The sequence below is a fragment of the Peromyscus leucopus genome, chromosome 12, assembly GCF_004664715.2.
Source record: "Peromyscus leucopus breed LL Stock chromosome 12, UCI_PerLeu_2.1, whole genome shotgun sequence".
Lineage (NCBI taxonomy): Eukaryota > Metazoa > Chordata > Mammalia > Rodentia > Cricetidae > Peromyscus > Peromyscus leucopus.
In genome coordinates, this window is record NC_051073.1 from 10,617,614 (window position 1) to 10,643,849 (window position 26,236).

Genomic DNA, 26,236 nt, shown 5'->3' on the forward strand with positions numbered 1-26,236 from the left:
AGATGCATGGATCAATCTAGGAAGGGGAAACAGATGAGATCTCCTTGGTAAACTGGGGACAGGGTGGGGATGAAGGGGAGCCAATGGGGAATGAGAACATGAGAGAATGGGATGGCCGAGTTAGGGAAGGAAGGAAGAGGGAGAGCAATGAAAGAGATATCTTGATAGAGGGAGCCATTACAGGGTTAAGGAGAATTCTTTGCTTTTAAATTGCCTCAGTCAGAATGCTTTTTTCACCACCCTAAAGATAAAAAAAAAAAACCCTATTGGAAATATGTATTAGATCTTACATGTTCATTTATTCTTACATGCCAAGCACTTGTTGCCTTCACTGCCTATATCCACTACTATTAAGGCTATTCAAATACCTCTTCACTATTAAGACCTTCTGTAAACTGAGTTTTATTATGATAGATTACACTGTTATTCTCTTCATCCTTACCTGTTTTAATTTTCTGCCTAACTCTTGCAATCTCTCATGTTATATTTTGTTTTGTTGGATTAGTATCTTTCTCTATGAGAATATAAACATTTAGGTAGAGATGCTTTCCATTTCTGTAATTTTATCCCCAGGATTAAAAAAAAGGCAAAGCACAGAGAAAGTTTCAATAACAATGCATTTGATAAAATAATTTATGCAGAAAATAAATTTAATTAAGATTGTACCCAAACAGAAGATGTTTAAATGAAGAATATTCATATAGCCCTGAAATATTTCTCTGGAAAGCCAAAGTTCTTACAAGCAAGAAGCATACCTTATTAATAAAGATAGAGGTTATTCACAAATAATAAATTATTTTTTATTTTATAAAGTAACACTACTAATGGCATTACCAGTAAGTGCACTGGTTAGTTTTAACTATCAGCTTAGCACAACCTAGAGTCCTCTGGGAAGAGAAACTTAAAGATAAATTATTATCTCAAGTTTGTCTGTGGCATGTATTGGGGGGATTTTCATAACTGTTAATTGATGAAAGAAAACCTAACTCATTGTGGGCAGCACCATTCTCTATGGAGGGGTACTGTGCAAAAGAAAAATAAAAAGGTAGCTGAATAAGCAAAAAAGAAAGAATAGGTCCACACACTTCTTCTCTCTCTGTTCTTGCTCTGATCTTCATTTGTGGGTGTGATCCTAATTGTTGCTGCCTTGACTTCCCCAAGACAATGGGCTGTAACCTGGATTTGCAAATAAATGGCATTTTCAGGATATTTTATCATAACAACAGAAGCAACTAGAATAATAAGTGATTATAAGTAATTCCACTGTTATAATAGAATTGTGTTCTGTAAAAATCATATGTATCATCCTGGTGTTCTCCTAGATGCATTGCCTGTATCCATTACAGTCATTTTTCTCACATGTGCCACATACATTTATAGATTATAGATATGAGCATATAGGAATTAGAAAACAGTGTAATTGGGAAAGTGTGTTTTGACCACCCATTGACTTATCTATTTTTAAGATAATTTATTAAAGCTTTTCTTAGAATTTTGTACACTAAAACATTGCCAAATAATATCATCTTATATGTCAAAACACATCTATAACTGAAAAATAGAGAAATCAGTCATACCCAAATTCAATTTAGTTGAATCTAGATTTAAAAACAGATTTGATTAAAGAAATAAAAACCTGCCTTAAAAATTGAGTTAAGAAAACTGCTGCTTGCCTCAGTTCAAAACAGTGAAATGCACTATTCAAAACTATCTGAAGATTTTTTGAGTATTATTTTTCAAGGGGATTGTTAATTAGCATAATTAAAGTTTAGAATGGTTTTTGTAAAATCTACTTCGTTTCTTTCTGCTTTTTACATCTTTCCCACAGTACTGTGGGCTCATTCAGACAATAGGGTTTTTTACTGATGGGGAGATGGAATGGCTCACATTCAGAATGATTTTTCTCTGATTATACACCATGATGATATGTGTTAGTTATTAGTCTGTTTCTGTGATAAATCACAACAACCAAGGGCAACTTAAGGAAGATAGAGTTTGTGCTTACAATTGTAAATGGATAGTCAATAATAGAAGAAGAGAAGGTATAGCAACAGACTGCTGGAGCAGGAAGACAAAAGAGAGATCACGTCTTCAACATCAAACAAAGAGAGTGGACAACGTCACCAAGTATGGACTAAATATTCAAATACCCAAGCCTATGGGGAACATTCAACATTCAAACACAAACATGGTGTGTGATTTGATAATGCCAAGGAGAAATAAGCCACAGAGCCCTATCTGTCATTCTCCTGCCTGGCTCAGAAATGCACTCCTAATGTGAGGCAGAATTGGGAGCATCATCCTATTCTCTTACATATAACAGTTCTGTAATTGTGGTCCATGGGAAAGACATTTTTGGATAGCCACTTTGAGTCTTCACAGCGAATCCTATGATAAAAGATAACAGCCTACAGGATTAGTAGAAAAGGCAACATTATTCTTGACAAAGGAAACCAGAGTTTAGGTCTTCGCTATGTTTCCGGAGAAAGTGGCCTCTCTACGTCTATTTGCTGCTCTGTAAATCTGTCTAATACCAACATAGTATCACTTCATTAAATATTAACACACACATTCCTGTGGTATAGGAATGAATTTACTTGATAAGACTTGCTGTTTTTAGTCAATAAAAGAACAAAGGACATTCTGGCAGGCAAAGGTGTAATCAACCCTTATTCTACCCACTGACAAAAAAAATTCTTGAAATTATAAAGAGTGTTTTATCAACTGAAGTGTTAATTAATACATCATAAGTTTGTTTACTTGAGAAACTAGAGCAGAAGAATATTGTATTATTTATTTATGTTCTTATTTATTCATGAGACACATTCTTTATTATGCTAGTTGCCCAAGGTGAATCCTCATCTGACACTTCTTTGACCTAGTATGACCAAAGGCATTTGCAATGTGTTTACTTGCTCTGTTTATAATCCTTCTTCTTCTTCTATTTCCTCCTGGTCTTTATCTAAAACTAGCAATTATTCACTGAGGCTCAAATTATGGCAACCACACTGCTCAGCCTTCTGTGGACCTTCTGAGATTTCTTTCCTAACTACTGAATTTTCAGGCTGCTTGTGCTGGTCTTTTCGACACTTTCCCAAACCCATTCCCAAATCTCACTAACCAACAGGGTGTTCTGCCTGATGTGTGCTCAGTGACAGTATAAATGAGCAACACTTCCTCCAGCATGTGGGGTTCCCTTGGTGGCAGCACTGCTTCCACAAGCTTGCACCCTCAGCAGAGTTCCCATGGACAATTCCAACAATCCCTACCTTACCTGCAACTGCTTCCAAATTTAGAGAGTAATGAAAAACGTATGCCTCTTGCCCATTTGTTCTTCAAAGACCAGTTTTCTTCCAGTATCCCAATTGGAGATAGAGCATGCCAATTGTCCTTGTCTATAAGATGAGGCATCTCATCGGTTTGTGTTATCAGTTACCACCATGTCCTAATAAATCATTATTTGCACAAAGAACACGGAACTCGAATAAGCTGTCATATTTATAGTAACAGCTTGTTACAGGAAAAAAAATGAATAAAAAGTAAAATCAGCAAAGGAGATTTTCACACAGGGCAGAGACATAACAGGCCTGGGCTTCTAGGTGTTTATACCATTGAAGCTCCCTAGAAATTGCTTAACTTGCAGCAATGATGTGTGACTTTACCTGTGAAATGTTGCCAACCAGGAAACCCACTCAAACACACAGAGCACATAACTGACCTTAATCTCCAGGCCCTTCCAGACCTCAATTGATATAGCATAGCACAGCACCTCCTTACAAAATTTGACATTTCCACAATCACATTTTTAGCATAAATATTGCATGGCACCAGATTCCAGGAATACAAATACATCTTTTTCAAAAAATTTAGTTTAAAGTATTGTCCCACAGACATTTGGAATGTGCAGGACTTGGGCAGCCCAGATCCCCTGAGTTAACCCCTTGCAGCCTATTGTTTTAATAACCAAAACATATATTTGCTAGGAGAATCCAGCTTTCAGTATGTTTATGCTGTGAAGAGATTTTCTTAGGGGCATTGATCAATGTTACTTTACCCAAGCTTTAAAGATATATGTAAGAGCCAGAGATGGGGAAATAGGAATGTGAAATAATGTCTCCTAGACATGACTGGGCTATTATTGTACTCATAAGTTCACAGTAATTGTAACTACCCGAACAATACTTGCACAAGGTCAGGCCAGTTGGTCATCGAACATGAATGGGTTTATGAGACTCCACCCCTATCTGAGGAACTGTTGACCATTTATGGATACTGAGATGCGGAGAGCAGTCTGTTTTCTTCAGTAGTATGGCCCATCATAGGTTGCCTGTGCTCTAATGTATGACCCTACATCCATTATCACATGAACAGCACTAATTGGAATCAGTATGTTATATAAAAAAAAGAAACAAACATTTATGTAAAAAAGAAAGAAAAGTTTATGAAATTGAGATGGGGAGATGAGAATGTCTGGATGAATCTGAAGAGGTTAATGGGCTTGGGTATGACCAAAATACATTGTATATATCATGAAATTCTCAAAGAATAGATAAACTAATTTTAAATGTTTCACATTGAAGGACCTATCATACATAAAAATGATGCTTGTGGTACTGGTATGTAGTATGTGGTCAATGGATTTTAGCTTTAATTAAGCTACTATTATGTTCACTAAATAATTGGACAAGATGGAACCAGAGCATATACCACCATCTTTAAGGATCTAAATGTTGGCTTTCTCACTATCAGTTTATAGACACCATTTCATCTCTTAATTTTCTTTCCAAAAAGAAGTAAAAGGATGACAAAGTTCATTGTTTCCCGAGGATTGTGAACAGACATGTAATTAGTGCTCAGTAAATGGTCACTGTTACTACTGATTTCATTTTACAAAGTAATCTGCCAATAACTCACTTTCTCTCAGTTAAACCAAACAAGTATAGCAGAATGGTGGGGAACATGGGTGCTAGACTAAGGCAAGCAAGAGGCTAAACTCTACCCCTGTAAGTGATTAGCAGAGTAGATGTGTACCAGCTAATTTTCACAAGACTCAGTTTTGTCATCAACAACATGGATTATATAAATCTTGAGTTAATCAAAATAATTTAAGCTTAGCAATTGCCACTGCCACTACCATCAACCTCACTTCTCTGTGTGAAGTATATAAGTAAAATGATTTATGCTAAATCTTGGTACTGTATAGTTCTTACAAAAGTGTGTTTTGTTTTAATTTATGAATCAATAGTAATGCATTCTGTAGATGTTTATTAAATTGTTTCTGTAATATGAATTGTGCTTAGGGGCTAAAGGCTGAATTTGAACAGTTTCTGCTTTTAAAAAATTCACATTGTTTTTAATGAAGTGACAAGTATTAGAAATAATTTTACATTTCAGTGACAGAGACTGTAAAAATAATAAGGTTCAGAGTAAAAGCATCTCTTGCTTCAAAAGTGATGAAATGCAAGGTGTAGCATCCATTGCTGGTGTAGCATCCATCACTTATGCTCTCTTTTGATGTCCATAAAGACATAGTTAACAGCAAATAATGGATGAATCCACTAATTGCAGAAAACCACATACAAAATTTTATGCTAGAACCTGGATTCTAGATTTGACTCTGTCAATTTTTCAGCTATATACTCATGTGCTACCATAAATCAATATTTTGCCTGGGGTCAGTTTTACATATAATAAGTAGCTTTATCTGTGTGTTCTGCTTACTTTGGAGAATTACCGAGAATTTCAAATGAGCTAATATATTTGAAGTTGCAAAGAAAGCCCTCCAGTAAAATATGAGGGTATTATGAGATTTTTATCCCCAAGACCAGAGGGCAGTATATTTGACAAAATGCTATGAGTATTATATAAAATTTAGCAAGTGAGAAGAATTTTATGAGGAAAAGAAGGAAAAGACAACTATTCCAAGAGAGAATTAGCTGCTTTGATTCTCTTTCATGGTAACTCATAGAGGCAAATCCAAGTTCGCTTTGATTCACAGGCCTGTACCTCAGAGGGCCTCCATGAGGTTCTATAGAATTTCATACCATGACTTCAATTCCCCTCATCAAGCCTGGCCAATGAAAGTGACCAACAAACAGCCCTAATAATTAAATCACCTATTGGCTCTATCAGCAAAGATTTGTTTTCTTCAAAATATGAAACAAGAAAGAAGGAAGGAAGGAGGAAGGAAGGAAGGAAGGAAGGAAGGAAGGAAGGAAGGAAGGAAGGAAGGAAGGAAGGTGCTGAGAGACAAGAACTCATATTGAAATAATGAGTCTTAGTAGAATCAGTCTCAAGGTAGTTGACTTCAATGATGAGCTTGACATAGAAGACACTCCAAAAATATTCCTGGAATAAAGTCTTTTGTAGTTGATCTGAGTTTTTATTTTGCTTTGCTTTTAAGAACTCAAAACCAAATGTGGAATTCTAATTTACTCTGGAGTGTAGTTTTCTTTTGTAGAAAAGTAGCTATCAGTGACTAACCACTGTTTAGCTAAAGAACAAAAGGTCTTTAAGATCAAATAGCAAGGAAGAAATAGCAATTGCCTGGGTAGAGGGAGGTAATAAAGATGGAACTGATGGTGTGGTCCCTGTTTTTCTCTACAGACTGAAGCAGCTCTGATGTATGACGCTGTGTACATGGTAGCCATTGCTTCCCACCGCGCCTCACAGCTGACGGTCAGCTCCCTACAGTGCCATCGACACAAGCCATGGCGCCTTGGACCCAGATTTATGAACCTGATCAAAGAGGCAAGTGTACCTTCCTTGTAGCCTATTTGCTTAGCGCCCCTTATCATGTCCCTTTGATGTGCTTTTGGTAGCATAGTGATGCTAATGGAGGAGCAGCCACTGTCTTCTCAGATCTCCATGTCAGAAGTTTGCCTGTAGGAACTATTCTGTATTTTCACATATGATGCTGCAATGCTCAAGCAAGCTACTAGATCATACTGCTACTAACTGTCCTTCATTTCAGTCGTGTTCCAGTTACACCTGGCTCTCCACACATAAGAACTTAGGGTTATTGAATCCATAAGGGATGTTAGTGCTCACATTGTGGGTTCTTGGTCTCTGTGGTCTCCCAAGGTTTATGGTTTTTTGAGGCTAAACAAAGGACCTTTTATATTAGAGTAAATTTTCCCTTTGTTAATGAAAGAGAAAAGCATGGTTCTATTCAAAACTTACTCATTGTCCTATAGATTGTCTAAGAGCAGAGAATATTTAGGAAGGGGCAGTTCTTTACTAATATTCAGGTTTTGAAGACTATACCTACTTTATCTTGTTCTCTGGAGCAATTTAAATTCCCTTTCCAAGATTTTTCCAGGATTCTTAAAACACTTGTGCCTTTGGATTATCTTTGAGACCAACAGGCACATTTGGATACTTACGGACTTGACAAATATGAAATAAGAATCTTGGGAGCAGAAAAATCTAAGTATGCTCAGTATCCTGTGACTTGCTCTAGAATTTTCTCTGTGGGATGCAGACGTTTATTCTCCCATGAAGCATATCTTCTTCCCTATCCAGACTGGAGAAAGCAGAGACAAACCACTAATTGAGAAGCATAGGAGAGGATAGAATACAAATGGAAAAGGCTCACTATATCCTGAGGGCTGCGGGCTGGATCTCTGCTGATCTCCTCAGAACCCATAGACCACCTCTCCTGCTGTTCAATCTGCTTCCCCTTGCAGGCTGAGTTCCTAAACGTAAGGACCAGCTAGAGCAGGCCTATAAGAAATAAGACCCCGAGCACCAAGGGGATAAAGCTTGCAGTGCTGAGAGCAAGGCATACACTTCCCGGTGCCGACCCTGTACTTTTGAAGACTGAAGAAGAGCTCTTCCTTAAATCTTTAGCTTATCTTCCCTATCCTGTCCCCACTGGCTGCTTAGCTATAAACCTCAGCTCTGCTAACGCTTCTGAGCAATATAACAGAGATTAGGTACTTAACCTTCCCGTGTCTCGAATTTTCATCTGTGAAATGGGAATAGACCATCCACCTTCTCAGCATTATTCTAAAGAAACTGAATGACGTTACTACGTGTAAAGAATATTGAAGGGGTTCAGCAGGCATCTGAAATACTGGCTTCCCTTAGCATGAGAATGCACACGTATAATAGCCTCGTTCAGTTTACCGAGGGTGGTGCCAGGAATTTGAAACTGGCAACAACAACAAAGAAATCACAAATAGGCATGAAATGAAATACCCTCTCTGACAGCTACATAAACCTGACATACTGCGGCTAATAGAAAAGTGTCACGTGGCCTCCCCTTCTCCCCGTGGTGGTGATAGTCATGTCCTGAATTGCCATCCTGATTGCCTTGATCTTTAACAAGAAAACATCTGGTTCCCTTTTATCTCAAACCCGTGCGAGGAGAGGCAGAAGCCATAAGAAAGCCTGAGATCAAACATTCAAAGCACTCCAAGCACCTTTTTGCTTCCACTTCAGTTATGTGAGAAGGTGAAATTGCCAAGCCGCATTTAGGTATGTTTAAAGAAATAATGAGTCCGAGATAAGGGACGACATTGGCAACGAGACCACATTTTTTATCTTTGTAGTAGGAAGAGCAGTTCCCCGCTCTCAGGATCTGTGGTTGGCAGGGAAGGAAGGCCACCAAGGGAGACTACAACAATATTTGACAGTACTGCTCCCATCTTCTCTTTGGCTCCAGAGTCACCAGGACATATGTTAACTTTGGCAGGAAAGATGGCATGGTGGTAGGGTGGGGAACCAGGACTAACACCCCAAGCTGCTGGAAGACAGGCAGGCAGGAATTCTGAGATCAACTACAAATTAAACAGAAAAAAAAACAAAAACAAACACAAACAAAAAACAAACAAAACTGGTGTGTCTTTGGCTGAGAACACAGCCAAATTTTGCAAGTGTAGGATTTCATTATAAAACATGAAATAAAGCTCTAGGTCCTAAAACTTCCCCCAGGTCCTTTCCTATAGTCATTTTCAATTTCTAGAGGATTTCCAAAAAAAATAAAAAAATAGACTGGGAAATAATGAGAAGGGCAAGTCAGCACACTGAATTTATGGAGTGAAAACCAACCTCATCACAGAAGGTAAAGCTCCCGGGCAGAGGTAACTGCAAGGGTAGTAATCCCTCACAAGAGCACAATATTTTGAGTTAGGAGGCCTCTCAGATGGTTACATTAAAGTAACCACAACTCAGTATGTGGGGCTGACAGTAAAAGGGGTGGGATTGATGACTGTTTGGAACGCAATGCTGTACATTACAGAGTCCACTTCCCAGAGATTCGTTAAACAAATGTATATTAGGGAATGATAATCTTCTACTCAACAAAACTTACTAGTCTCTTGTAGAGTAATTAGGTCAGTTTGCTCTTCTGTTGCTGTGATAAACCACTGAACAAAACCAACTTAGGGTAGAAAAGTGTTATTTCAGTTTTATTTCCAAGTAGCAGTCTATCGCTGAACGAAATCAGTGCAGAAACTCGGAGCAGGAACCTAGAGGCAGGAACTGAAGCAGAAACCACAGAGGAATGCAACTCACTGGCTCACTTTTTCTGCCTCATGCTTCACTAGCTTTATTATACAACTCAGAACCACCTGCCCAGGGTAGTACCACCTACCCTGTGTCCTCCCATATCAATCACCAATGAAGGTAATTCCCCACAGACATGACCACCCACCAATCAGATCTGGGCAATCTCTCAGTTGAGACTCCCTCAGCGTGATTCTTGATTGTATCAATCTGGCAAGCAAAACTAACCAGGACAGTAATATGTATGTGGTTCCGGGTCTCAAGCATAGGAGCTGACTCATGCTAGACAAGTGCTCTCTGCCAATGAGCTATATTCCCAGCCCCTGCTCCCCATAATATAAAGTAGCTGTCACAAGGAAGGACCCTCTCACCAAAGTAGAAGCTGTGGTTTCTACCATCTACTAATATAAATTCTACCTCCTAAGAAATACCAGGCTTCATCTGAAGCTATCTCATATCACAGTATAAATGCTGTACCATTAGGTAGGACTTAGAGGCTCTTCAGTGACATTGTCCTCGAAGCCCCATGGCATCTCGCTCATCTCTTACACTGTCACTAGTCCTGGTTAAGCCTGTGATGTTTCCCTGAACATGCCATATACTCATGCTCAATTTCCTGGCCTCTTGCTGAATTGCCATATTTGTCAGGATCATGACATGTCTAATGCAAGCAGTAGCTCCTACCTTCTGATCCTTCTTTCACCTCTCTTCCAACTATGATTATACTGTCATACTTGTTTGCATGTTTTTCTTCAAGCTGTGCATTTTTCCAAGCTTACTTCATTGGCTTTTGCACAAAACAAGTACACAAAACAAGTAAATTAAGTAATAGGTGAAGGATAAATTGAACTGGAGAATACATAAAACCTGCAGGCAAAATCAAGAGATGGTATACACTCAGTACATTAATGCATCCATATATATTTCAGCAGAGACAAAGCATGGACCAGAAATGTTCTTTAGCACTGGTGATTCTGATACCATGTGTCACAGTGGGTCTTATAAATCTCTCTACCTATTTAGCTCTGAAATAGTGAACATAAATCTGAGATTAACTTCAGATTACTATCTATGTAAACAGACATTTAGCTTAAGATTTCTCACTTTCTTCTATAACATGGGGATAAAAAAATACTCCATATATTTATGGGGACTCTACACATATTGTATAAAAAGCCTACCAAAATGTGTGTTACAAAATTGTTGCCCAATAAAGAGTAACTATATCAAATGGAAGGTTCTGTTAAAAATGTATATCAGTAAAACAGCTGTCAGTCACTTAGTACATTGCCCAACATATGATAAGCACTGTTTCTGTCATTGATTTCATCATCATTATTATTAGAATCTACGATGATGTGGCAGTTGTTTGTATAAATATGGATAAAACATTGCAATGGGAAGTCAGAAGTGCCCAGAAAGCTAGGTATTTGACTTATAGGCACTCAAATACGAAGAGCTAGGTATTTAGAGGACTTCCCAAAATAACCACACACATGATTACTCAGGAAAGTCAAAAGATACTAAGCAATTACCAATCAATTCAAGAGTCAGTGTTTTCAAGTCTCTGTAACAAAATACCATGAACTAGGTCTTGTGTCAGTTGGCTGCAGACAAAGCCTCAGAGCAGTCATTGTGGGAATAGGTATATCAAGGCTACCAGGAAGATCATTTCCAGTCACAAGTTCTGGAAAGAGCAGTAACAAGGTACAGCACAAGACACCAGTGGGTTTTAAACTATTTTCAGGATCCCAGGCCCTGTGTTAAAACTGATTTAAACCATTAATCCACTATCTCCATAAAATATTTAGAAATTTGAGGCAGTCTCTGTAGTATTCTGCCCCAGGCATGCTGCAGTAACCTTCCTTACCCATTACGCTCACAGTTTCTCTCCTGGGATATTAAGATAGCCTCTAACTAGGCTCTGCATTTTGAGTTACAGTGCTTTCGTGGTGATATATATAAAAGAGATGTACATAAATCCTTAATAGGTTTTCTAACATCTAGAAATACACCTGTCTGTGGCTTCCTGGGTCCACCATGCTGTTGTTCATACACTGGAAACTGATGGATTTCTCTTCCTGATTAAAGTCTTCCTAATAATACCCCCTTTGTCATGTTCCCCTCAGACTGGAAAGTCTGTCTCCTGGTTGTCCCTTGGGCTAATTCTTGGTCTGAACTCTTTTTCTCTAGCTAGCCTCCCCAACTTATGTTTCACGATGGTTCATTCCCTCATTAGATCTTACAGCTCCAGCAGCTCTCAGTGTTAACACTTAACACGCGTCATTCAAGCACTGTACAGCCTTTCCCTGGGACAAGGACAAAAACCACTGTATCTTTGTGTCCTTGGAGTGCTACACCTTGAACACGGCAGTCATTTAAAAGATGTTTGCTGAGCTCAATGTGGGAAATTAAATTCTACTAAACACTTAATAATTTTTTCTGAATTAATATTTCAATTTAAATTATAGAACAAGTTTCTTAATTGATCTGTTCTAAAATAGATTTATTAGATAGGGATGGAAATTATTTCCAAATGACTACATATATACATATGTGTGTGTGTGTGTGTGTGTGTGTGTGTGTGTGTGTGTGTGTGTGTGGTGTCACTGAGAACTGCATAAAATATGGGCAGCTTTCTGTCACTGTTTTGCTGTGAACACTTTATTTTGATGGAATAAAAATTATAGTTTAAATATATAAATTTAATGTTTAAGTTTGAGTTTTTAAAGGTCAAAAAGTAAAGAATGATTTTTTTTTTTTAACCGAATCACCTGAAGATTCCTCAATATTGATTTGTGACCTGGACTTTTACTTTGTTTGCTGTTTTATTTGAGAACTGGGTGAAAGTTGGGCTCTTAGAAAAATTAAGAGTTTAGGAGAAGGCTGAACAAATATAGAACTTGCCCCAATGAGTGGGGACCAAAGTGATGCTCGTCACATTCCATATAGAAGCAGGGCATGCGTGACAGCCACCTGGAATCCCTGCACTTGGGAGACATATGCAGTATTCATTCACAGGGCAAGTTGGCTAGCTAGACTAACAGAACTGTAAACCCTGGGTTCAGTGAGAGATCCTGCCTCAGCCAATGAAGTAAAAAGTGATCAAGGAAGATAACCAGAGTAAACTTTGAGCTTCCATACACAATGCACACACAAACACACACACCAATACACATATCCACACAAGTGCAAACATGCCTGTACAGTACACACATAAGAAAAAAAAAAAACGTTAAAGTCTCCTGAGAAAGGTAAGCTCTGGCATACTTATATCTTACTATATCCATGAAGGAACACTTGATATCTGCCACTTGATTTTGCTTATCAGGACAAGCTTCCCATGAAATATCCCAAAAGCATTGGATCTTGTCCAAAAATTCTGTCAAATGTCTACTTTGGGGGAAATGCTTCCATTCACATTTCTCATCCTGCAACTACTGAAAAATTCTGCAGTTTGATGTCTCGCTCCCCAGCATAGCCACCTCATTTGCACTGTATCAGTGATAACCATTTCATTCAGCCCTCACATTTAGAATATATACCAGTAAAGGAAGACTATATATTTTTCAGTCTTTCTCTTAATAAGAAATCTGGACAGAGAAAAATAACTTTCATAGTTTACAGTTTTTTTTACTACTTATATGCATCATTTTATATATAACTGTTTTAGTTTGTGGTGTTATAACAAAATGCCTGATACTGAGAACTTTTTAAAGAATAGATATGCACTTTTAATAGGTCTGCAGTCTGAGAAGTGTCATTGGTATTTGATGTATATTGTAGGTCTCTTTGGCTGCATCCTCACATGGCAGAAGAGAGGAAGAGTAAAAAGAGACTAGCTAGTCTGTCCCAGCTCCTTCCTAAGAGTGATAATAATCTGCTAAAGGCCATCCTCTTACTACTGTTCACAAGTGAACTGAGTTTCAGTTGAATTTGGAAGAGATACAACCATAGCAATAACCATGATGCCTTGATAGTTGTCTCTGAAGTGTCTGATCAATGGCCAGGCAGACAAACACCCATCAGAAACATGGACAAGTGTCAGAAGAGGGTGGAAGATTCTGACAGGTTAATGGGGGGGGGCTTATAAAGGACATGGATCATGGGTTTCATCTTAGAATGTTGCCTAACGTAACTAAAGATTTACTATACTAAATAGCCCTGCCTCTTACAGCCTTTCTGACTTGCTCACTTCCTCATGCACACAAGTTGGTTTTTCTTGTTTTTCTTGTGTGTGTGTGTGTGTGTGTGTGTGTGTGTGTGTGTGTGTGTTAATATGGATGTACACGCCTGTAGCAGTTAACTATTGGTGCCTTCCTCAATCACTCACACCTTTACTTTGGGGCAGGAACTTTCACTTAACTACAAGTTTGTAGGCTCCCCTAATCCTGCTGCCAATGAGATCCAATGATCTTTCTACCTCCCTTCCCCACTCACAGCACTGAGCTTACAGATGCATGTTACCATTCCCAGTTTTTTACCTACATTTTGGGGATCCAAACGTGTGTCCTTATGGCTGTATAACAACCACTTACTCACTCAGCCATCTCCTCTGCCTTCCTTTGCTACCGAGAGCATCCTCAGTTTCAGGTTCACTCTATTTAAATCTCATTTTCTCACCTGCTATTGGATTCTCTTTCCTCACAAAACAATGTAGACCTTAGCGCTGATCATCCTAATTATTCTTTTATTTGTATCTTAGCTTCTTCCATAGCATTTCAATGCTAAACCTACTTAAGCAAACTAGAGGGTGAGATAAATTTTAGGATGCCTACCCTGAAAAGTTGCCTGGAAAGCAATCATTTATCAATGCAGTTTGGTTCTCAAGGAAAATCCATGGTGTCTAACAGCCCCTGGGTTGTGGGACAGCCCTAGATCTTACTTGCTAGATCCACTTAGCTTTTCCATTGCTACTCACAGTTATCCAACATTGTGATCACGCCCACCAAGCAACAGCTCAATAGTCACCACTCTCATTGCCAGTTTACCTCCAATGTAGTTGAGAAAAATGAGTCCAGCAAGTGTGAACAGCTTGAGCTTGCAAAGAGACTTCATAGCCAAATCTCTTCAGCTCATTCCCTTTCCCCATTCCCAGACCCACAGGTTGAGATCTAGTGCTTAGTGTTTTCCCAGGTTCGTGCTCCTCTGATCCCCTGTATCTGGAATGCTCTTCCTACTGCTCCCTCTTCTGAGGACATTGAACTCAACTTATGAGTTTATTTCAGCAATCACATTTTCCAGAAAGTGTTTCAAATAACAGCACACATACTCATCCTTTGCACCATTCTCCAAAAGCACTGTGTAATCATTTTTATTATTGATTCTTTGGGAATTTTATACAATATATTTTGGTCATATTCACACCCCTTCCTCAACTCCTCCCAGATCAACCCTTCCTTCATTACACACCCAACTTTACTTTTAAAGCCCACCAATTCCATTGTAGGCTGCCCACATATTCTTGGTGTGTGAGCACCAATTTGACAATGGTTGACCTACCAAGGGCCAAATTCTTAAAGAAAACTGACTCTTCCTTTCCCAGCAGCTATTAATTGACAATAACTCCATGGTCTGGGTAGAACTTTGTGTCCAGCTGCCCTCTTCATGCTGGGAGTTTTGTGACTTGAATTTGTGTATGTCTTGCACATTTGGTCACAACCACTGTGAGTTTATATGTGTAACTGCCCTCTTGGGTCTGGAGAATATTGCTTCTTGATAACAGTCCACTGCCTCTGGTTGTTACCATTTTTTCACCCTCTTCCACAATGCTGCATGAACCATCACCACCGAATTCATAACATTTCACTGTGGAAATGTCTCTAGGTGTCCTGCACACTGAGTCTCTTGGAAGTGGAACGTGTCGTGTTCGGGGCTGCAGCAATGGCTCCATGGCTAAGAGCACGTGTTCTGCGAGCACGGGGACCTGGTCTACTTTTGTTTCTGTTGCTATAAGGAATGAAACACCCAGACAAAGAACAGCATAAGAGAGGAAAGGTTTGATTTGGCTTACTGATTCAGGTTACACTCTGTTACTGGGGGACTCGGTGGCTATATAGTTCAAAAAACTACATGGGACCCGAGTTCAAGTCTTCAGCACCCACATAAAACATTGGACATGCCTAGGCATGTCTGTCACCCCAGCACTGGGTGAGGGGTCAGAAACAGGTGAGTCTGGGGAGCTTGGTGGCAAGCCAGCCTAAGCATGTGGCAAGCTTCTAGCTCGGTGAAAAACCCCTCTCTAGGTAGTAAGATGGAAGTGGCTGGAGGATGATACCTACCGTTCTGCTCTGGCCTCTTTATGGGTGTGTATAGCAACTTGTACCCTACACCTACACACACAACAACCTTGCCATATTCATTTTCCTCACCCAACACAGGCTCTCTTTCTGAATACAGTAGGTGTGGAGTAATGACTAAATAAGTGAATGTTTCTTTAAATATGACCAAACTAACTAGAGTGAAATATGAATTCAACCCCACGTGGGAGCCATCTGTTCATCTTCTTATATAAATAACATATTGATTAGCTATAATAATAAGCTTCTGAACTGCAAAGGCAATTATTTGGTTAATATGATCCAAGTAATTTTCACATTTCAAGAGAGAATAATCTGATTTCTAGGTTTTATTGATCACATCATCCAGATAATTAGACAAGCACCCTATTCCTGTCCACTTTGAGCATATGAATGTCTCAGATTTGTGAGCCCACTCATTTAATGAATTTGCCTGTATAAGAGCAGATTTATTCTATTTCAGAAGAGAAGCCACTGTGTGACCCAGAGCCAGGAAACTAGGTTATGCCAAAGAAAGTCCAGGTGCATATTGTAAGATAAACCCTTGAAAAAATAAAAATGAGTTTCCCCAGAGTGCATGGAAAAGATATAGTTAAAGTCAGCAGGTTTAGAATTGGAAATCAAATATTGGCAAGGAAAGTTGTTATATTTTTAAATTATGCAGTGAACTGTGCAGGCTGTTATTGCAAGATAATGAGTTATAAACAACATGCATAATAGTTAAAATAATTATACATTGAACAGATGGCAATATAGTAACTGCATCATCTCAGTTCCTGAAATAGCCGAAGCCCCGACAAGCTCTGTGGTCTGAAGGTCCCATTCATCATTTCCTCATTGGACTGATATATATTTTCACTTCCATTGTTGTGGACACTTCAGATTTGTTTTCAGATGTGTGTTTTCTAGAACTGACATCAAATTGTTGGTGACTGGACACAGATTACATTGCTTAGAAGAAAATGACTTAGGGATATTTGTCAGTGTGTGGTACTCTGGGGACCTGGGGAAGGCACTAATTGCACAGGGGGTCCATCAGGGCTGTGTTTCTACAATAGATACAGAGTAGGCCTCCTGTAATTAAAATCAAATTGAATTAGACACAATGTGTTACACATGTTAAAGCTTCCATTCAGAAGTCAGGGCCAATTGTAGACAAATTCTTGAAATCTGCAAAATACCATCTCTGGTTTCTTTTCACTGTTTCATATGCCTGATGGGTGCCTTGGGTTTGTGATCTTTCCATAATTCTATATTAAATGTTAATAAAGTAAAACTTTTTAACTGAATGAATGATTATTTTAATGATTGAGTCAACACTTGGTGACAGGTATCACTGACTTCATTCACAGGCCAATAGGGAATTTCTAAACTTGGAAAGAATTCAGAAATCCAAGAAAAAAAACTTCCTTAGAGTTGGACTGATGTATAGATCTGATTTAGAGTTGAGTCTGGCTGTCTCTCCACCATCACCTTCACAGACAACTTGCTGTCTCAGCTCATATGGCTTTCCTCCTGGACCTGTAGGCTGTAGAGTGTGTCTGCCCACTTCTCTGAGGGGCAGGAAATGGACCCAAGGAATGAGCAGAGTAGAGGGGTCCAAGGTCCCCCATCTTCCCTCACATCCATGGGGACCAGTGGATCCTGATGCTGAGTATCTTTGGCGTGCCCATAAGCAAGAAATCCTCCTCACTTAATGGCTTACCTAAAGGCTGGTGATAAATGGGGTTAACTTTCCAGGTGCCAAAATAAAATAAGTTTATTAAGGTACACAATATTTTGGGGAACACAATACCACCACATTTCCTCTCTTTTTGTCTAAATAGAAGGAAACAGAGGGTTACTGCAGTTGAATAGCTGGCAGAATGCTTCAAGCTACCTGAAAATCCAATGCTTTTAATCTCTTTCTTCAACTGCCTGTCTAATCTCCAATTCTAAAATTAAAATGGAGAAATAGAGCTTTAACCTCTGCCCAACAGCCTTCAATTAGTATGCCCCCCTAAAAAATGTTTGGCTATATTCCCTTATTTATGTACATGCTTTAATTATTAAAAATTTCTAATAATCGTGTGGTATTTAAAATATTATGCAAATGTCCCAAGTTCCCATATCAGCCTGTGATCCAGAGTTTTCCTCTTCCCAGAGAATCATAAAAATCAAGGGTTTTTTGAATCAGAGTCCCTCTAGTCTGTGAGTGTTCATACCTCTTTGATGAAAAATATGGCTGGTCCTACTGTATATATTCTATCATTCTCATTGGCACTTACAGAACAAAGAATTTAAAAGCTTTAGATTGATAATACAGTAACTCATGACTTTTCTGAAGTTGTTATTCAGCCACTTACCTCTCCAACAGAGTGACTTTTTACTCCCTGATTGACTTCACAGAGTGACAGAGAGTTACAGTTTAATGGAAATATGACAGATTCTCTAGGCCTCAAATATTGCAGCCAGATCAAGTAGTAGACATTACAGGATAGCTTAACACAGTCCATGGGCATCTATAAACAGATGAGAGCAGTTTCTGGTGCTCATGCTTGGGGTGTGTGTTCTTTGGATATTATTCTGCTAAGCTGGGTCACCTTCTCAAAAGGACACTCTCTTTGAAGTTAGAGGACACAAGTCTGAAAAATAGTTTGATATCTAGTAGCTTTAGGATCCTCATACTTTTATCATACGGGAAAAGGCAGATGACCTCTACTTCATAAAGCTGTGAGAATGAAGGAAAATAGGTTCTGTTAAAAGGTCTAGCACATAAGAAATACTTCCTAGAGATGAGCTACAAAGAACATGTTTATATCCTGCTTAGATGGTTGAATCATTGGAGAAGGACAAGAAGATAATGAAGGACAGCACATAGAAAAGAGAAATTTGGGGAGCAACACCTTTTAGCTGGTGGAAAGTTGGGATCCTGGAATACTCAAGGGTATAAATTCACAGTTCAGTCTTGCCATCAGGCAAAGAAAAGTATAGTTGCTGCGATGTGGTCATAGACTGTGGCGGAACAAACTTGGAGTTGCTGCCCTGTGAGACAGAAAGGCAGATCCTTAGTGAGAATTAAGATAAACACAGTCAGGGTTTTTGTAACAGGAAGTAAGTGTGAGAATGGATGTCAGTCACATCCACCTGTATAAGCTGGTTTGAAATGTCAGTCGTAAATATCACAGACCATGTGACTTGAACAACAGAAACTTATTTTCTCACAGATCTAAAGTCCATGAATCCAGGATTAGGGGTCAGCTCAGTTGGTTCTCCTATACCCAACTCTGGTTTGAGTTGGGTGCTTCTTGCTATGTTCTCATACGTGTTTGTCTCTGCCTGTGAATGTGTGGCTGGTGTTTCTTCTCTGTTGTAAAGATCCAAGTCGTTTTGAATTAAGAGGCCACTTCGAGGACCGTTTTGAAGGCCCCATTCAAAATACTATTTCTTTTATGGCGAGGGCTTCAACGTGTAGATTTTGAGGAAATATAATTCAACCTGTATTATTATCCATACTCAGACACTTTTCCAGAGTGGAATTATTAAATGCAAGAATGTGTATTTTAAGAATGTCATTAACCAAGAAGGCCTGGAAATATTCATTCTACAGCCAAAATGGAGTATACATTATAGGATAGAATGTTTGGCAAGAACTGTACTCCTAAGACAAACGAGATATCCTCGCTACAAGGATAGCTTGTTCCAAATCAATACAAACAAAAAATAAACAGGTACCTCACCCTGGACTACACTTCAGCCTAGTGGTACAAGCCACATAGACTAGGGTGGTCACTAGGGCAATCGTGCTCTTCTACCTGAGTTGCTTCAATATCCCCTCAAAGGACTGGATGTCTGAAGCATAAGTTTGAAATTGGCAAGCAGCAAGATGAAGAAGGGTCTCCATATTTGGAAATTAGTTGCTGCCCAAATGAACTGCAATTATAGTGAGTTGGTGGACAGCAGTAAAGGCCAGGTTGTTAGGGACCTTCCATGGGCTTCTAAGGATACAGAAAAATTCTGCAGGCCAGAGAGGCTCACAGTTAACCATGCCTCAAAATTGTAAAATCTCTAAGAACCTATTACCTCTTACCTTCTGGCCCCTGAGACACAGCATTCTTGAGCCTATTTGGAAAAGATTACACTTTAAGTATCAAAAAGAAGATAACTTTGGTGCCAAGAATCCTTTCTCTGTCCAACTCAGCACTTACCAACAGTGTGAGGAATGTCAATGCATTAAATTGTGTCAGTATTCACAAATGAAGTTATATAAGAAGATACACATAGAAAACAATATGTCCAAGAAAATATAGAAAAGGCCTTTGGTCCCCAAGATGTCACAGTAGCCATCATCTTGGGATGAGGAACAGGAAGTGTCAGGGAAAGCAGAACAGAGGAGGGGAGGCATAGCAGCCAGGGTTTTAGTTGTTTCATTAGAGGTATTACAAACCAGGCATTTGAACTTTAGGCTAATTACAACTTGAAAGTACTATTTGAATACCGACTTCCTTTACATACTGTATAATAGAGCACTTGGAGAGACAGATGAAAGCATCTACTGTTGGCTTTTATGTAAATAAATGATCCAAAAGTTGGCCTTGGAAATTAGTTTTGAGCCAACCTTTTGGACATAAGTGTTAAAGATTTTGCATTCCTTCCTTCCTTTTATTGATTCCATGGCAAAAGAAAACAAAAGTGCTTTAGCTGTTGTAACCCAATAATTACTATCACAGTAAAAGCCAGCCTTATAAGAAAAGCCCCTGGTTTTACTTCCTTCCAAATATTCTACCCCTCTAAAAAATAAATATTCTGAACCAATACCCAACAAGACTGTACTAGCATTATGCAAGTAGACAAATGATCCATATTTAAAATAACATAGTGATGATTTGTGATCTCAAAATTACCTAGTCACAGAATAACAGTGCTTGTGTTCAAAATTCTTCTGACAAAGAATTGAGAAATATTTTCCAAATCAGTAAAGATTTTTTTTTTACTTATTAAGAAATTTTATTATTCATTCTCTTTCCTCCTCCTACCCCTCCATCCTTCCTCCACCCACCCACCCATCATTCCCTCCTACAAGAAGGTAAAGCCCCCCATGGGGAGTCAGCAGAGCCTGGTACATTTAGGAGAGGCAGGTTCAAGCCCCTGGCTCTGCCTCAAGGCTCTGCGAGGTGTCCCACCATAGGGAGAGGGACTTGCTTACAGTTCCAGAAGTTTAGTCCATAGTGGGCTCCAAAAAGCCAGTTCATGTGCCAGCGATGGATCCTGATCCTACTTCCAGGAGTACCCTTAAGCAGATCAAACTACACAATTGTCTCACTTATGCAGAAGACCTAGTTCAGTCCCAAGGAGGCTCCACGGGTGTTGGTCTAAATTTCATGAGTTCCCACTAGTTTGGTTTTGTTGTCTCTGTAGGTTTCCCAATCATGATCTTGATGCTCCTTACTCATAGAATCCCTCTTCTCTCTCTTTAACTGGACTCCTGGAGCTCTGCCTGGTGTTTGGCTGTGGATCTCTGCATCTGCTTCCATTGGTCACCAGAGAAAGGCTCTATGATGACAGTTGGGGTATAGATTATTAGTGTACTCACCATCAAATGTTTTAAAAGAACTCCAACAAATTCTGGAGATGTGCAAGTGTGGTGAACTATTGACCTAACTTTGAACCTAGATTAAGTTTGTACAATTCAAAAAAGTAGCAAGTTTCCTTTTCACCTGGCTGTTATTAGAAATGGTGTCAGAGCATCATTAGGCAAACATACCACAGCTAACCAGAGAGAAACATTAGCCACGCAGTTCTCACATTTTACCAGCATGACTTCACAACTTTCTTAGTCACTGTTATATTGTTGTGAAGAAACACTATGACCAAGACAGCTCTTATAAAAGAAAGCATAGGGGGAGGGACTTGCTTACAGTTCCAGAAGTTTAGTCCATCCTCATCATGGTGCAGAGCATAGCAGCAGGCATAGCACTTATGGTGCTAGAGAAGTAGTTGAGAGCTACATTCTGATCCAACAGGCAGAGATAGTGAGAGCCTGGGTCTGGCATGGACTTTTGAAACCTCAAAGTCCCACCCCCAATACCAGTGGCATACTTGCTCCAACAAGACAACACCTCCTAATCCTTCTAATCCTTTCAAATAATGAATACAATTATAAGAGCCTATGGGAACCATTCTTATTCAAATCAACACACTAAAAAAAAAAACCATGTCAAAAAGAGTGAGCAGGTAAAAATTTCTCTGTAGATATTGAGTTTATCATTAGATAATTATTCTGCATAGTTTAGCTTAAAGAAATTTACACTTGAGACAAAGAACATAAAATTTGACTCTCACATAGGATTGACCTTGCCAACTAAGTTATAAAGTACTTTCTAGTCATTTTCACTTTAATAATTTCAGATTTGAATTTTTAAGTGAATTATAATTTATGAAAAACTCACGCTCAGCAATTTTCATTTTGACTCTTGATAATGCCATTGGTGAAATAAGGGCATTTAAAAAATCATTCTGGCCAGAATTCTATATTAAGTAATAAAAGATAAAAACAGGGAAGAGAGGAAGGAAAAGATGAGTAAATTAAAAACATATAAACAACAAAGTCTTCAGAAGGAAAACCAAAAGTCATCTTCCATTCTCCATTAAAAAATGGTGCTCTCTTGATCTAAGGCTCAGTTTCCCAACAAAAAAGTAAGCAAATAAAAATGAAGAGAAAAAAGTACTTACCTGGCAGTGCTGTGTAGTGCACATCTGAAATCTCCGTATTCAGAAGGCTGAGGCAGAACTAAATTGAATACCAGTCTAAGCTACATAGCAATTTGAAGGCCATCCTGGTCAATAGAAATATTGCCTCAATTAAAAACAAAAACAACTAAAACAAAACAAAATGACTTATTTCGTGGGCTCTGTATCATAATTACATAGGATTATTCATAACTCAGTCAGCAGTCAATGTTAGGTTCCATCTCCTACTCTTTATGAATGAATCTTATGGAAAGTTTTCTTGCTATGAAAATCTTGCAATTATTAGCAATAACGGCTAAGTAGTAGCAACCAGGCAGTCTTCAGTAAGATTTACTAAATGTTTATGCATTTATCATAAGATATAGTACGTGTCTTAGTGTTTCTACTGCTGTGAAGAGACACCATGACCACAACAACTCTTAGAAAGGAAAACATTTAATTGAGGGTGACTTATAGTTTCAGAGGTTTAATGCATTATTGGCATGGTGGGAATCATGGTGGCATGTAGGCAGACATAGTGCTGGAGAAGGAACTAACAGTTCTACATCTTGATCCACTGGCCTGGCTTGAGCACCTGAGACCTGAAAGCCTGACCCTGGTGACACACATTCTCCAACAAAGCCACACTTCCTAATAGTGTCAATCTCTATTAGCCTATGGGGCCATTTTCATTCAAACTACCACATCCTACTCCCTGGCTCCATAAGCTTATAAAAATATCATAATGCAAAATACATTTAGTCCAAGTTCAAAAGTCCCCACAGTCTATAATAATCTCAACATTGTTTAAAAGTCCGAAATTCAAATTCTATTCTGAGACTCATACAATCTCTTGACTGTAATCCCTCTAAAATCAAAATGAAAAAGCACATTACATACTTCCAACATTCAATGGCACAAGATATATATTATCATCCCAAAAGGGAGGAAAGGGAACATAATGAAAAAATACTGGACCAAAGCAAGACTAAAAACCAGCTGGGAAAACTCTATACCCTATATCTCCATGTCTGATGTAAAAGCATTCTTCAGATCTCCAACTTCTTTCAGCTTTGCTGACTGCAAGACACTTCTCTCTTGTGGGCTGTTTCCACTCCCTGTTATCAGCTATCCCACAGCTTTGGCACTTCCAACATTTTGAGTTCTCTAAGACAATCTAGACTTCATGCAATGGCCTGTCTAGGCCTCAATTCAGGGACACCCTTAACATATGCCTGGCCTCGGTAGCTTTTCTTACTTGTGGAAGGAGATTCTGTAACCCATTTCTTCTATCCTTGACCATAAAGCCAAAACCACATGGCTAAATCTGCCAAGTTCTACTATTTGCTGGAGCTAGAACATGGCCTCTGTTCAATTACATCTTCACCAGCTCTCTGTTTTTGATGGTATTATTCACTTTCTAAGCTTGGCTGTTGTGAAACTTAATTTGTAGACCAGGTTGGCCTCAAACTTAGAGATCTGACAGTCTCTGCCTTCTGAGTGTTATGATTAAAAGCATGTACCAAAAAGTCCGAACCTAAACTTTTAATTCTTTTTACAAGTTGGAAGCTTAACTGGGTGGGATCTCTTCTTTTATTCCATTAAACATCAAGCTTTTCTTTAGTTTGTCTCCTTGAACACATGACTTAGCTCCATTCTACTTTCTGGTGCTTCCTTTACCCTCAAACTACTCATTTTGTATTTTTCCTTGCTCAGCTTGCACCTCTTCATTATGAAACTTCTTTAGAGTTAACACTAACTAATAATCACACAACAGAGTCAATACTAGACTGTTTTGAATTTATTCTGCCAACACAACTAATCCAAAACTCTTCACTTTAGCCTCAGGCAAACTTTTCAGACAAGGGCAAAAGCAGCCACATTCTTTACCAAAATAACTCAGGAATTATCTCTTGGCTGCATATTAATATTCTTCTCTGAAGTCTCTTGAGTTAGGCCCTCACAATTCATATTATCCTCAACACTACTGTCTTCCATGCTCCTACTAGTATGGCTCATTAAGCTGCACTTAAAGCATTCCACTGCTTTCCTAACCTGAAGTCCCAAAGTCCACATTCCCCCAAACAAAAACATGGTCTGGCTTATCACAGCAATACTCTGTCTTTGTTAGGGTTTCTATTACTGTGAAGAGACATCATGATCACAGCAACTCTTTAAAATGAAAACATTTCATTGAGGCTGGCTTACAGTTTCAGAGGTTTAGTGCATTGTTGTCATGGTGGGAAGCATGGAGGCAACAGGCAGACATGGTGCTGGAGAAGATGCTGAGAATTCTACATCTTGATCCATGGGAAGCAAGAAGAAATTGAGCCTGACTTGAGCATCTGAGACCTCAAAGCTCAACCCATAGTGATATACCTCTTTCAACATAGCCACACCTACTCCAACAAGGCCGTACATCCCAATAGTGCCAGTCTTTATGAGTCTATAGGGCCATTTTCATTCAAACTGCCACAGTGGGGTTCAGTTTCCCTGGAAGTACAACATAAGAAATGGGATCCTGCTCGGGTGACCAACCACAGAAGCAGTCTCTGAAGAAACAAACAATGGAGTGTGAGAAGCTGAATGTAGTAGAGGAAGACCCTAGGACAATCCAGTCTCATTGTTGTCACAAGACACCTTCAGAACATAGATTTTCATCCAAATGTACACTGTCCCATGGGGGTAGTGCCTGATAGTGTTACTCATTGGCAACAGCTACTGAGAGCTGGGAACGCAATCTTCCAGGCACTTCAGTGCTTGACAGACTCCTGAAGGCCAAAGCTAGTCAACATTCCCTGTAGCTGGGGCTCAGTGCAACATACTTGAAAGGGGACACTGAGTAAAGCGATAGTTATGGCCGCATAAGAGGAAGGAAAATGACTGACTTCAGTCACATGGATTTTATTTTGAAGAATACACTCCAATGTATAGTGTTTCCTACTTAACAGGACCAGTTCAATAATAATCGTTTTCTAAAACAAATGCAAGAATATTAGCATTCACTTTTGGGAAGGTTTATTATAAGATTTGTTGAGCAGGAAATACTCACAGGACACATAGCATTAAATTTGACTTACACATTTCACTGGCCCCTGTGTCAGGAATTCAATAAGCCTGTAATCTCGTCCATCACTTGAACACCGAGAACCAATAAAACATGAAGAGAATGTTGCAGCTATATGAGTGTGGGATGATAATGCTTCATTGATTAAAAAATGAGGATACCTAAGGCTCAGATCACATGGCGGGGAGGAAGGGCCATTCAGTTTCGTCGGGTTTAGAGTGGCAGTTCTCCCCATTTTTCCTGAGACTGGGGCTATCTCTAAAATGTGGGGGTTTCTCTTTTAAAATTCAGATAGTTCTGGGGAAAGTCGGGACTAGAAGATTCCCTTAGGCGGGATTCATAGCAAACTTGTTCACTGTTCCTATGAACTAAACAACTGGTAAGTTTGGCTCTTTGGTTTTATATTATGTAAATAAATGGCCCTCCCCTCCACAGTTTCAACTGAGAAAAGCCAATGACTAGATGTTTGTAACATCTCCTTCCTCATGTCCAACAGTTGAACATGTGTTTTATTTTACTTTTCCTGACTTCTGTCAAGACAAGTGCCTGGTAGCTAGGGGGAAGACACGGAACACTTTTATCAGTTTCTAAATATCATCCTCATTTTTCTCTCAGTAAGTATCCAAGTCCACCTTCCTCTCAATTCAGAAGT

General features: G+C 39.0%; 1 protein-coding gene across 7 annotated transcripts in view; it reads left to right on the forward strand.

Annotated features, from left to right (window-relative positions):
• The window catches only part of Grik1 (glutamate ionotropic receptor kainate type subunit 1), a 379,146-nt gene that overhangs the window by 273,876 nt on the left and 79,034 nt on the right, over positions 1 to 26,236 (forward strand). For all 7 annotated transcript variants that reach the window (XM_028875952.2, XM_028875954.2, XM_028875953.2 and 4 more), the window contains exon 7: positions 6,607 to 6,750. In XM_028875952.2, the coding sequence (XP_028731785.1) occupies positions 6,607 to 6,750 (144 nt within the window). The remainder of the gene's footprint in view (positions 1 to 6,606; positions 6,751 to 26,236) is intronic.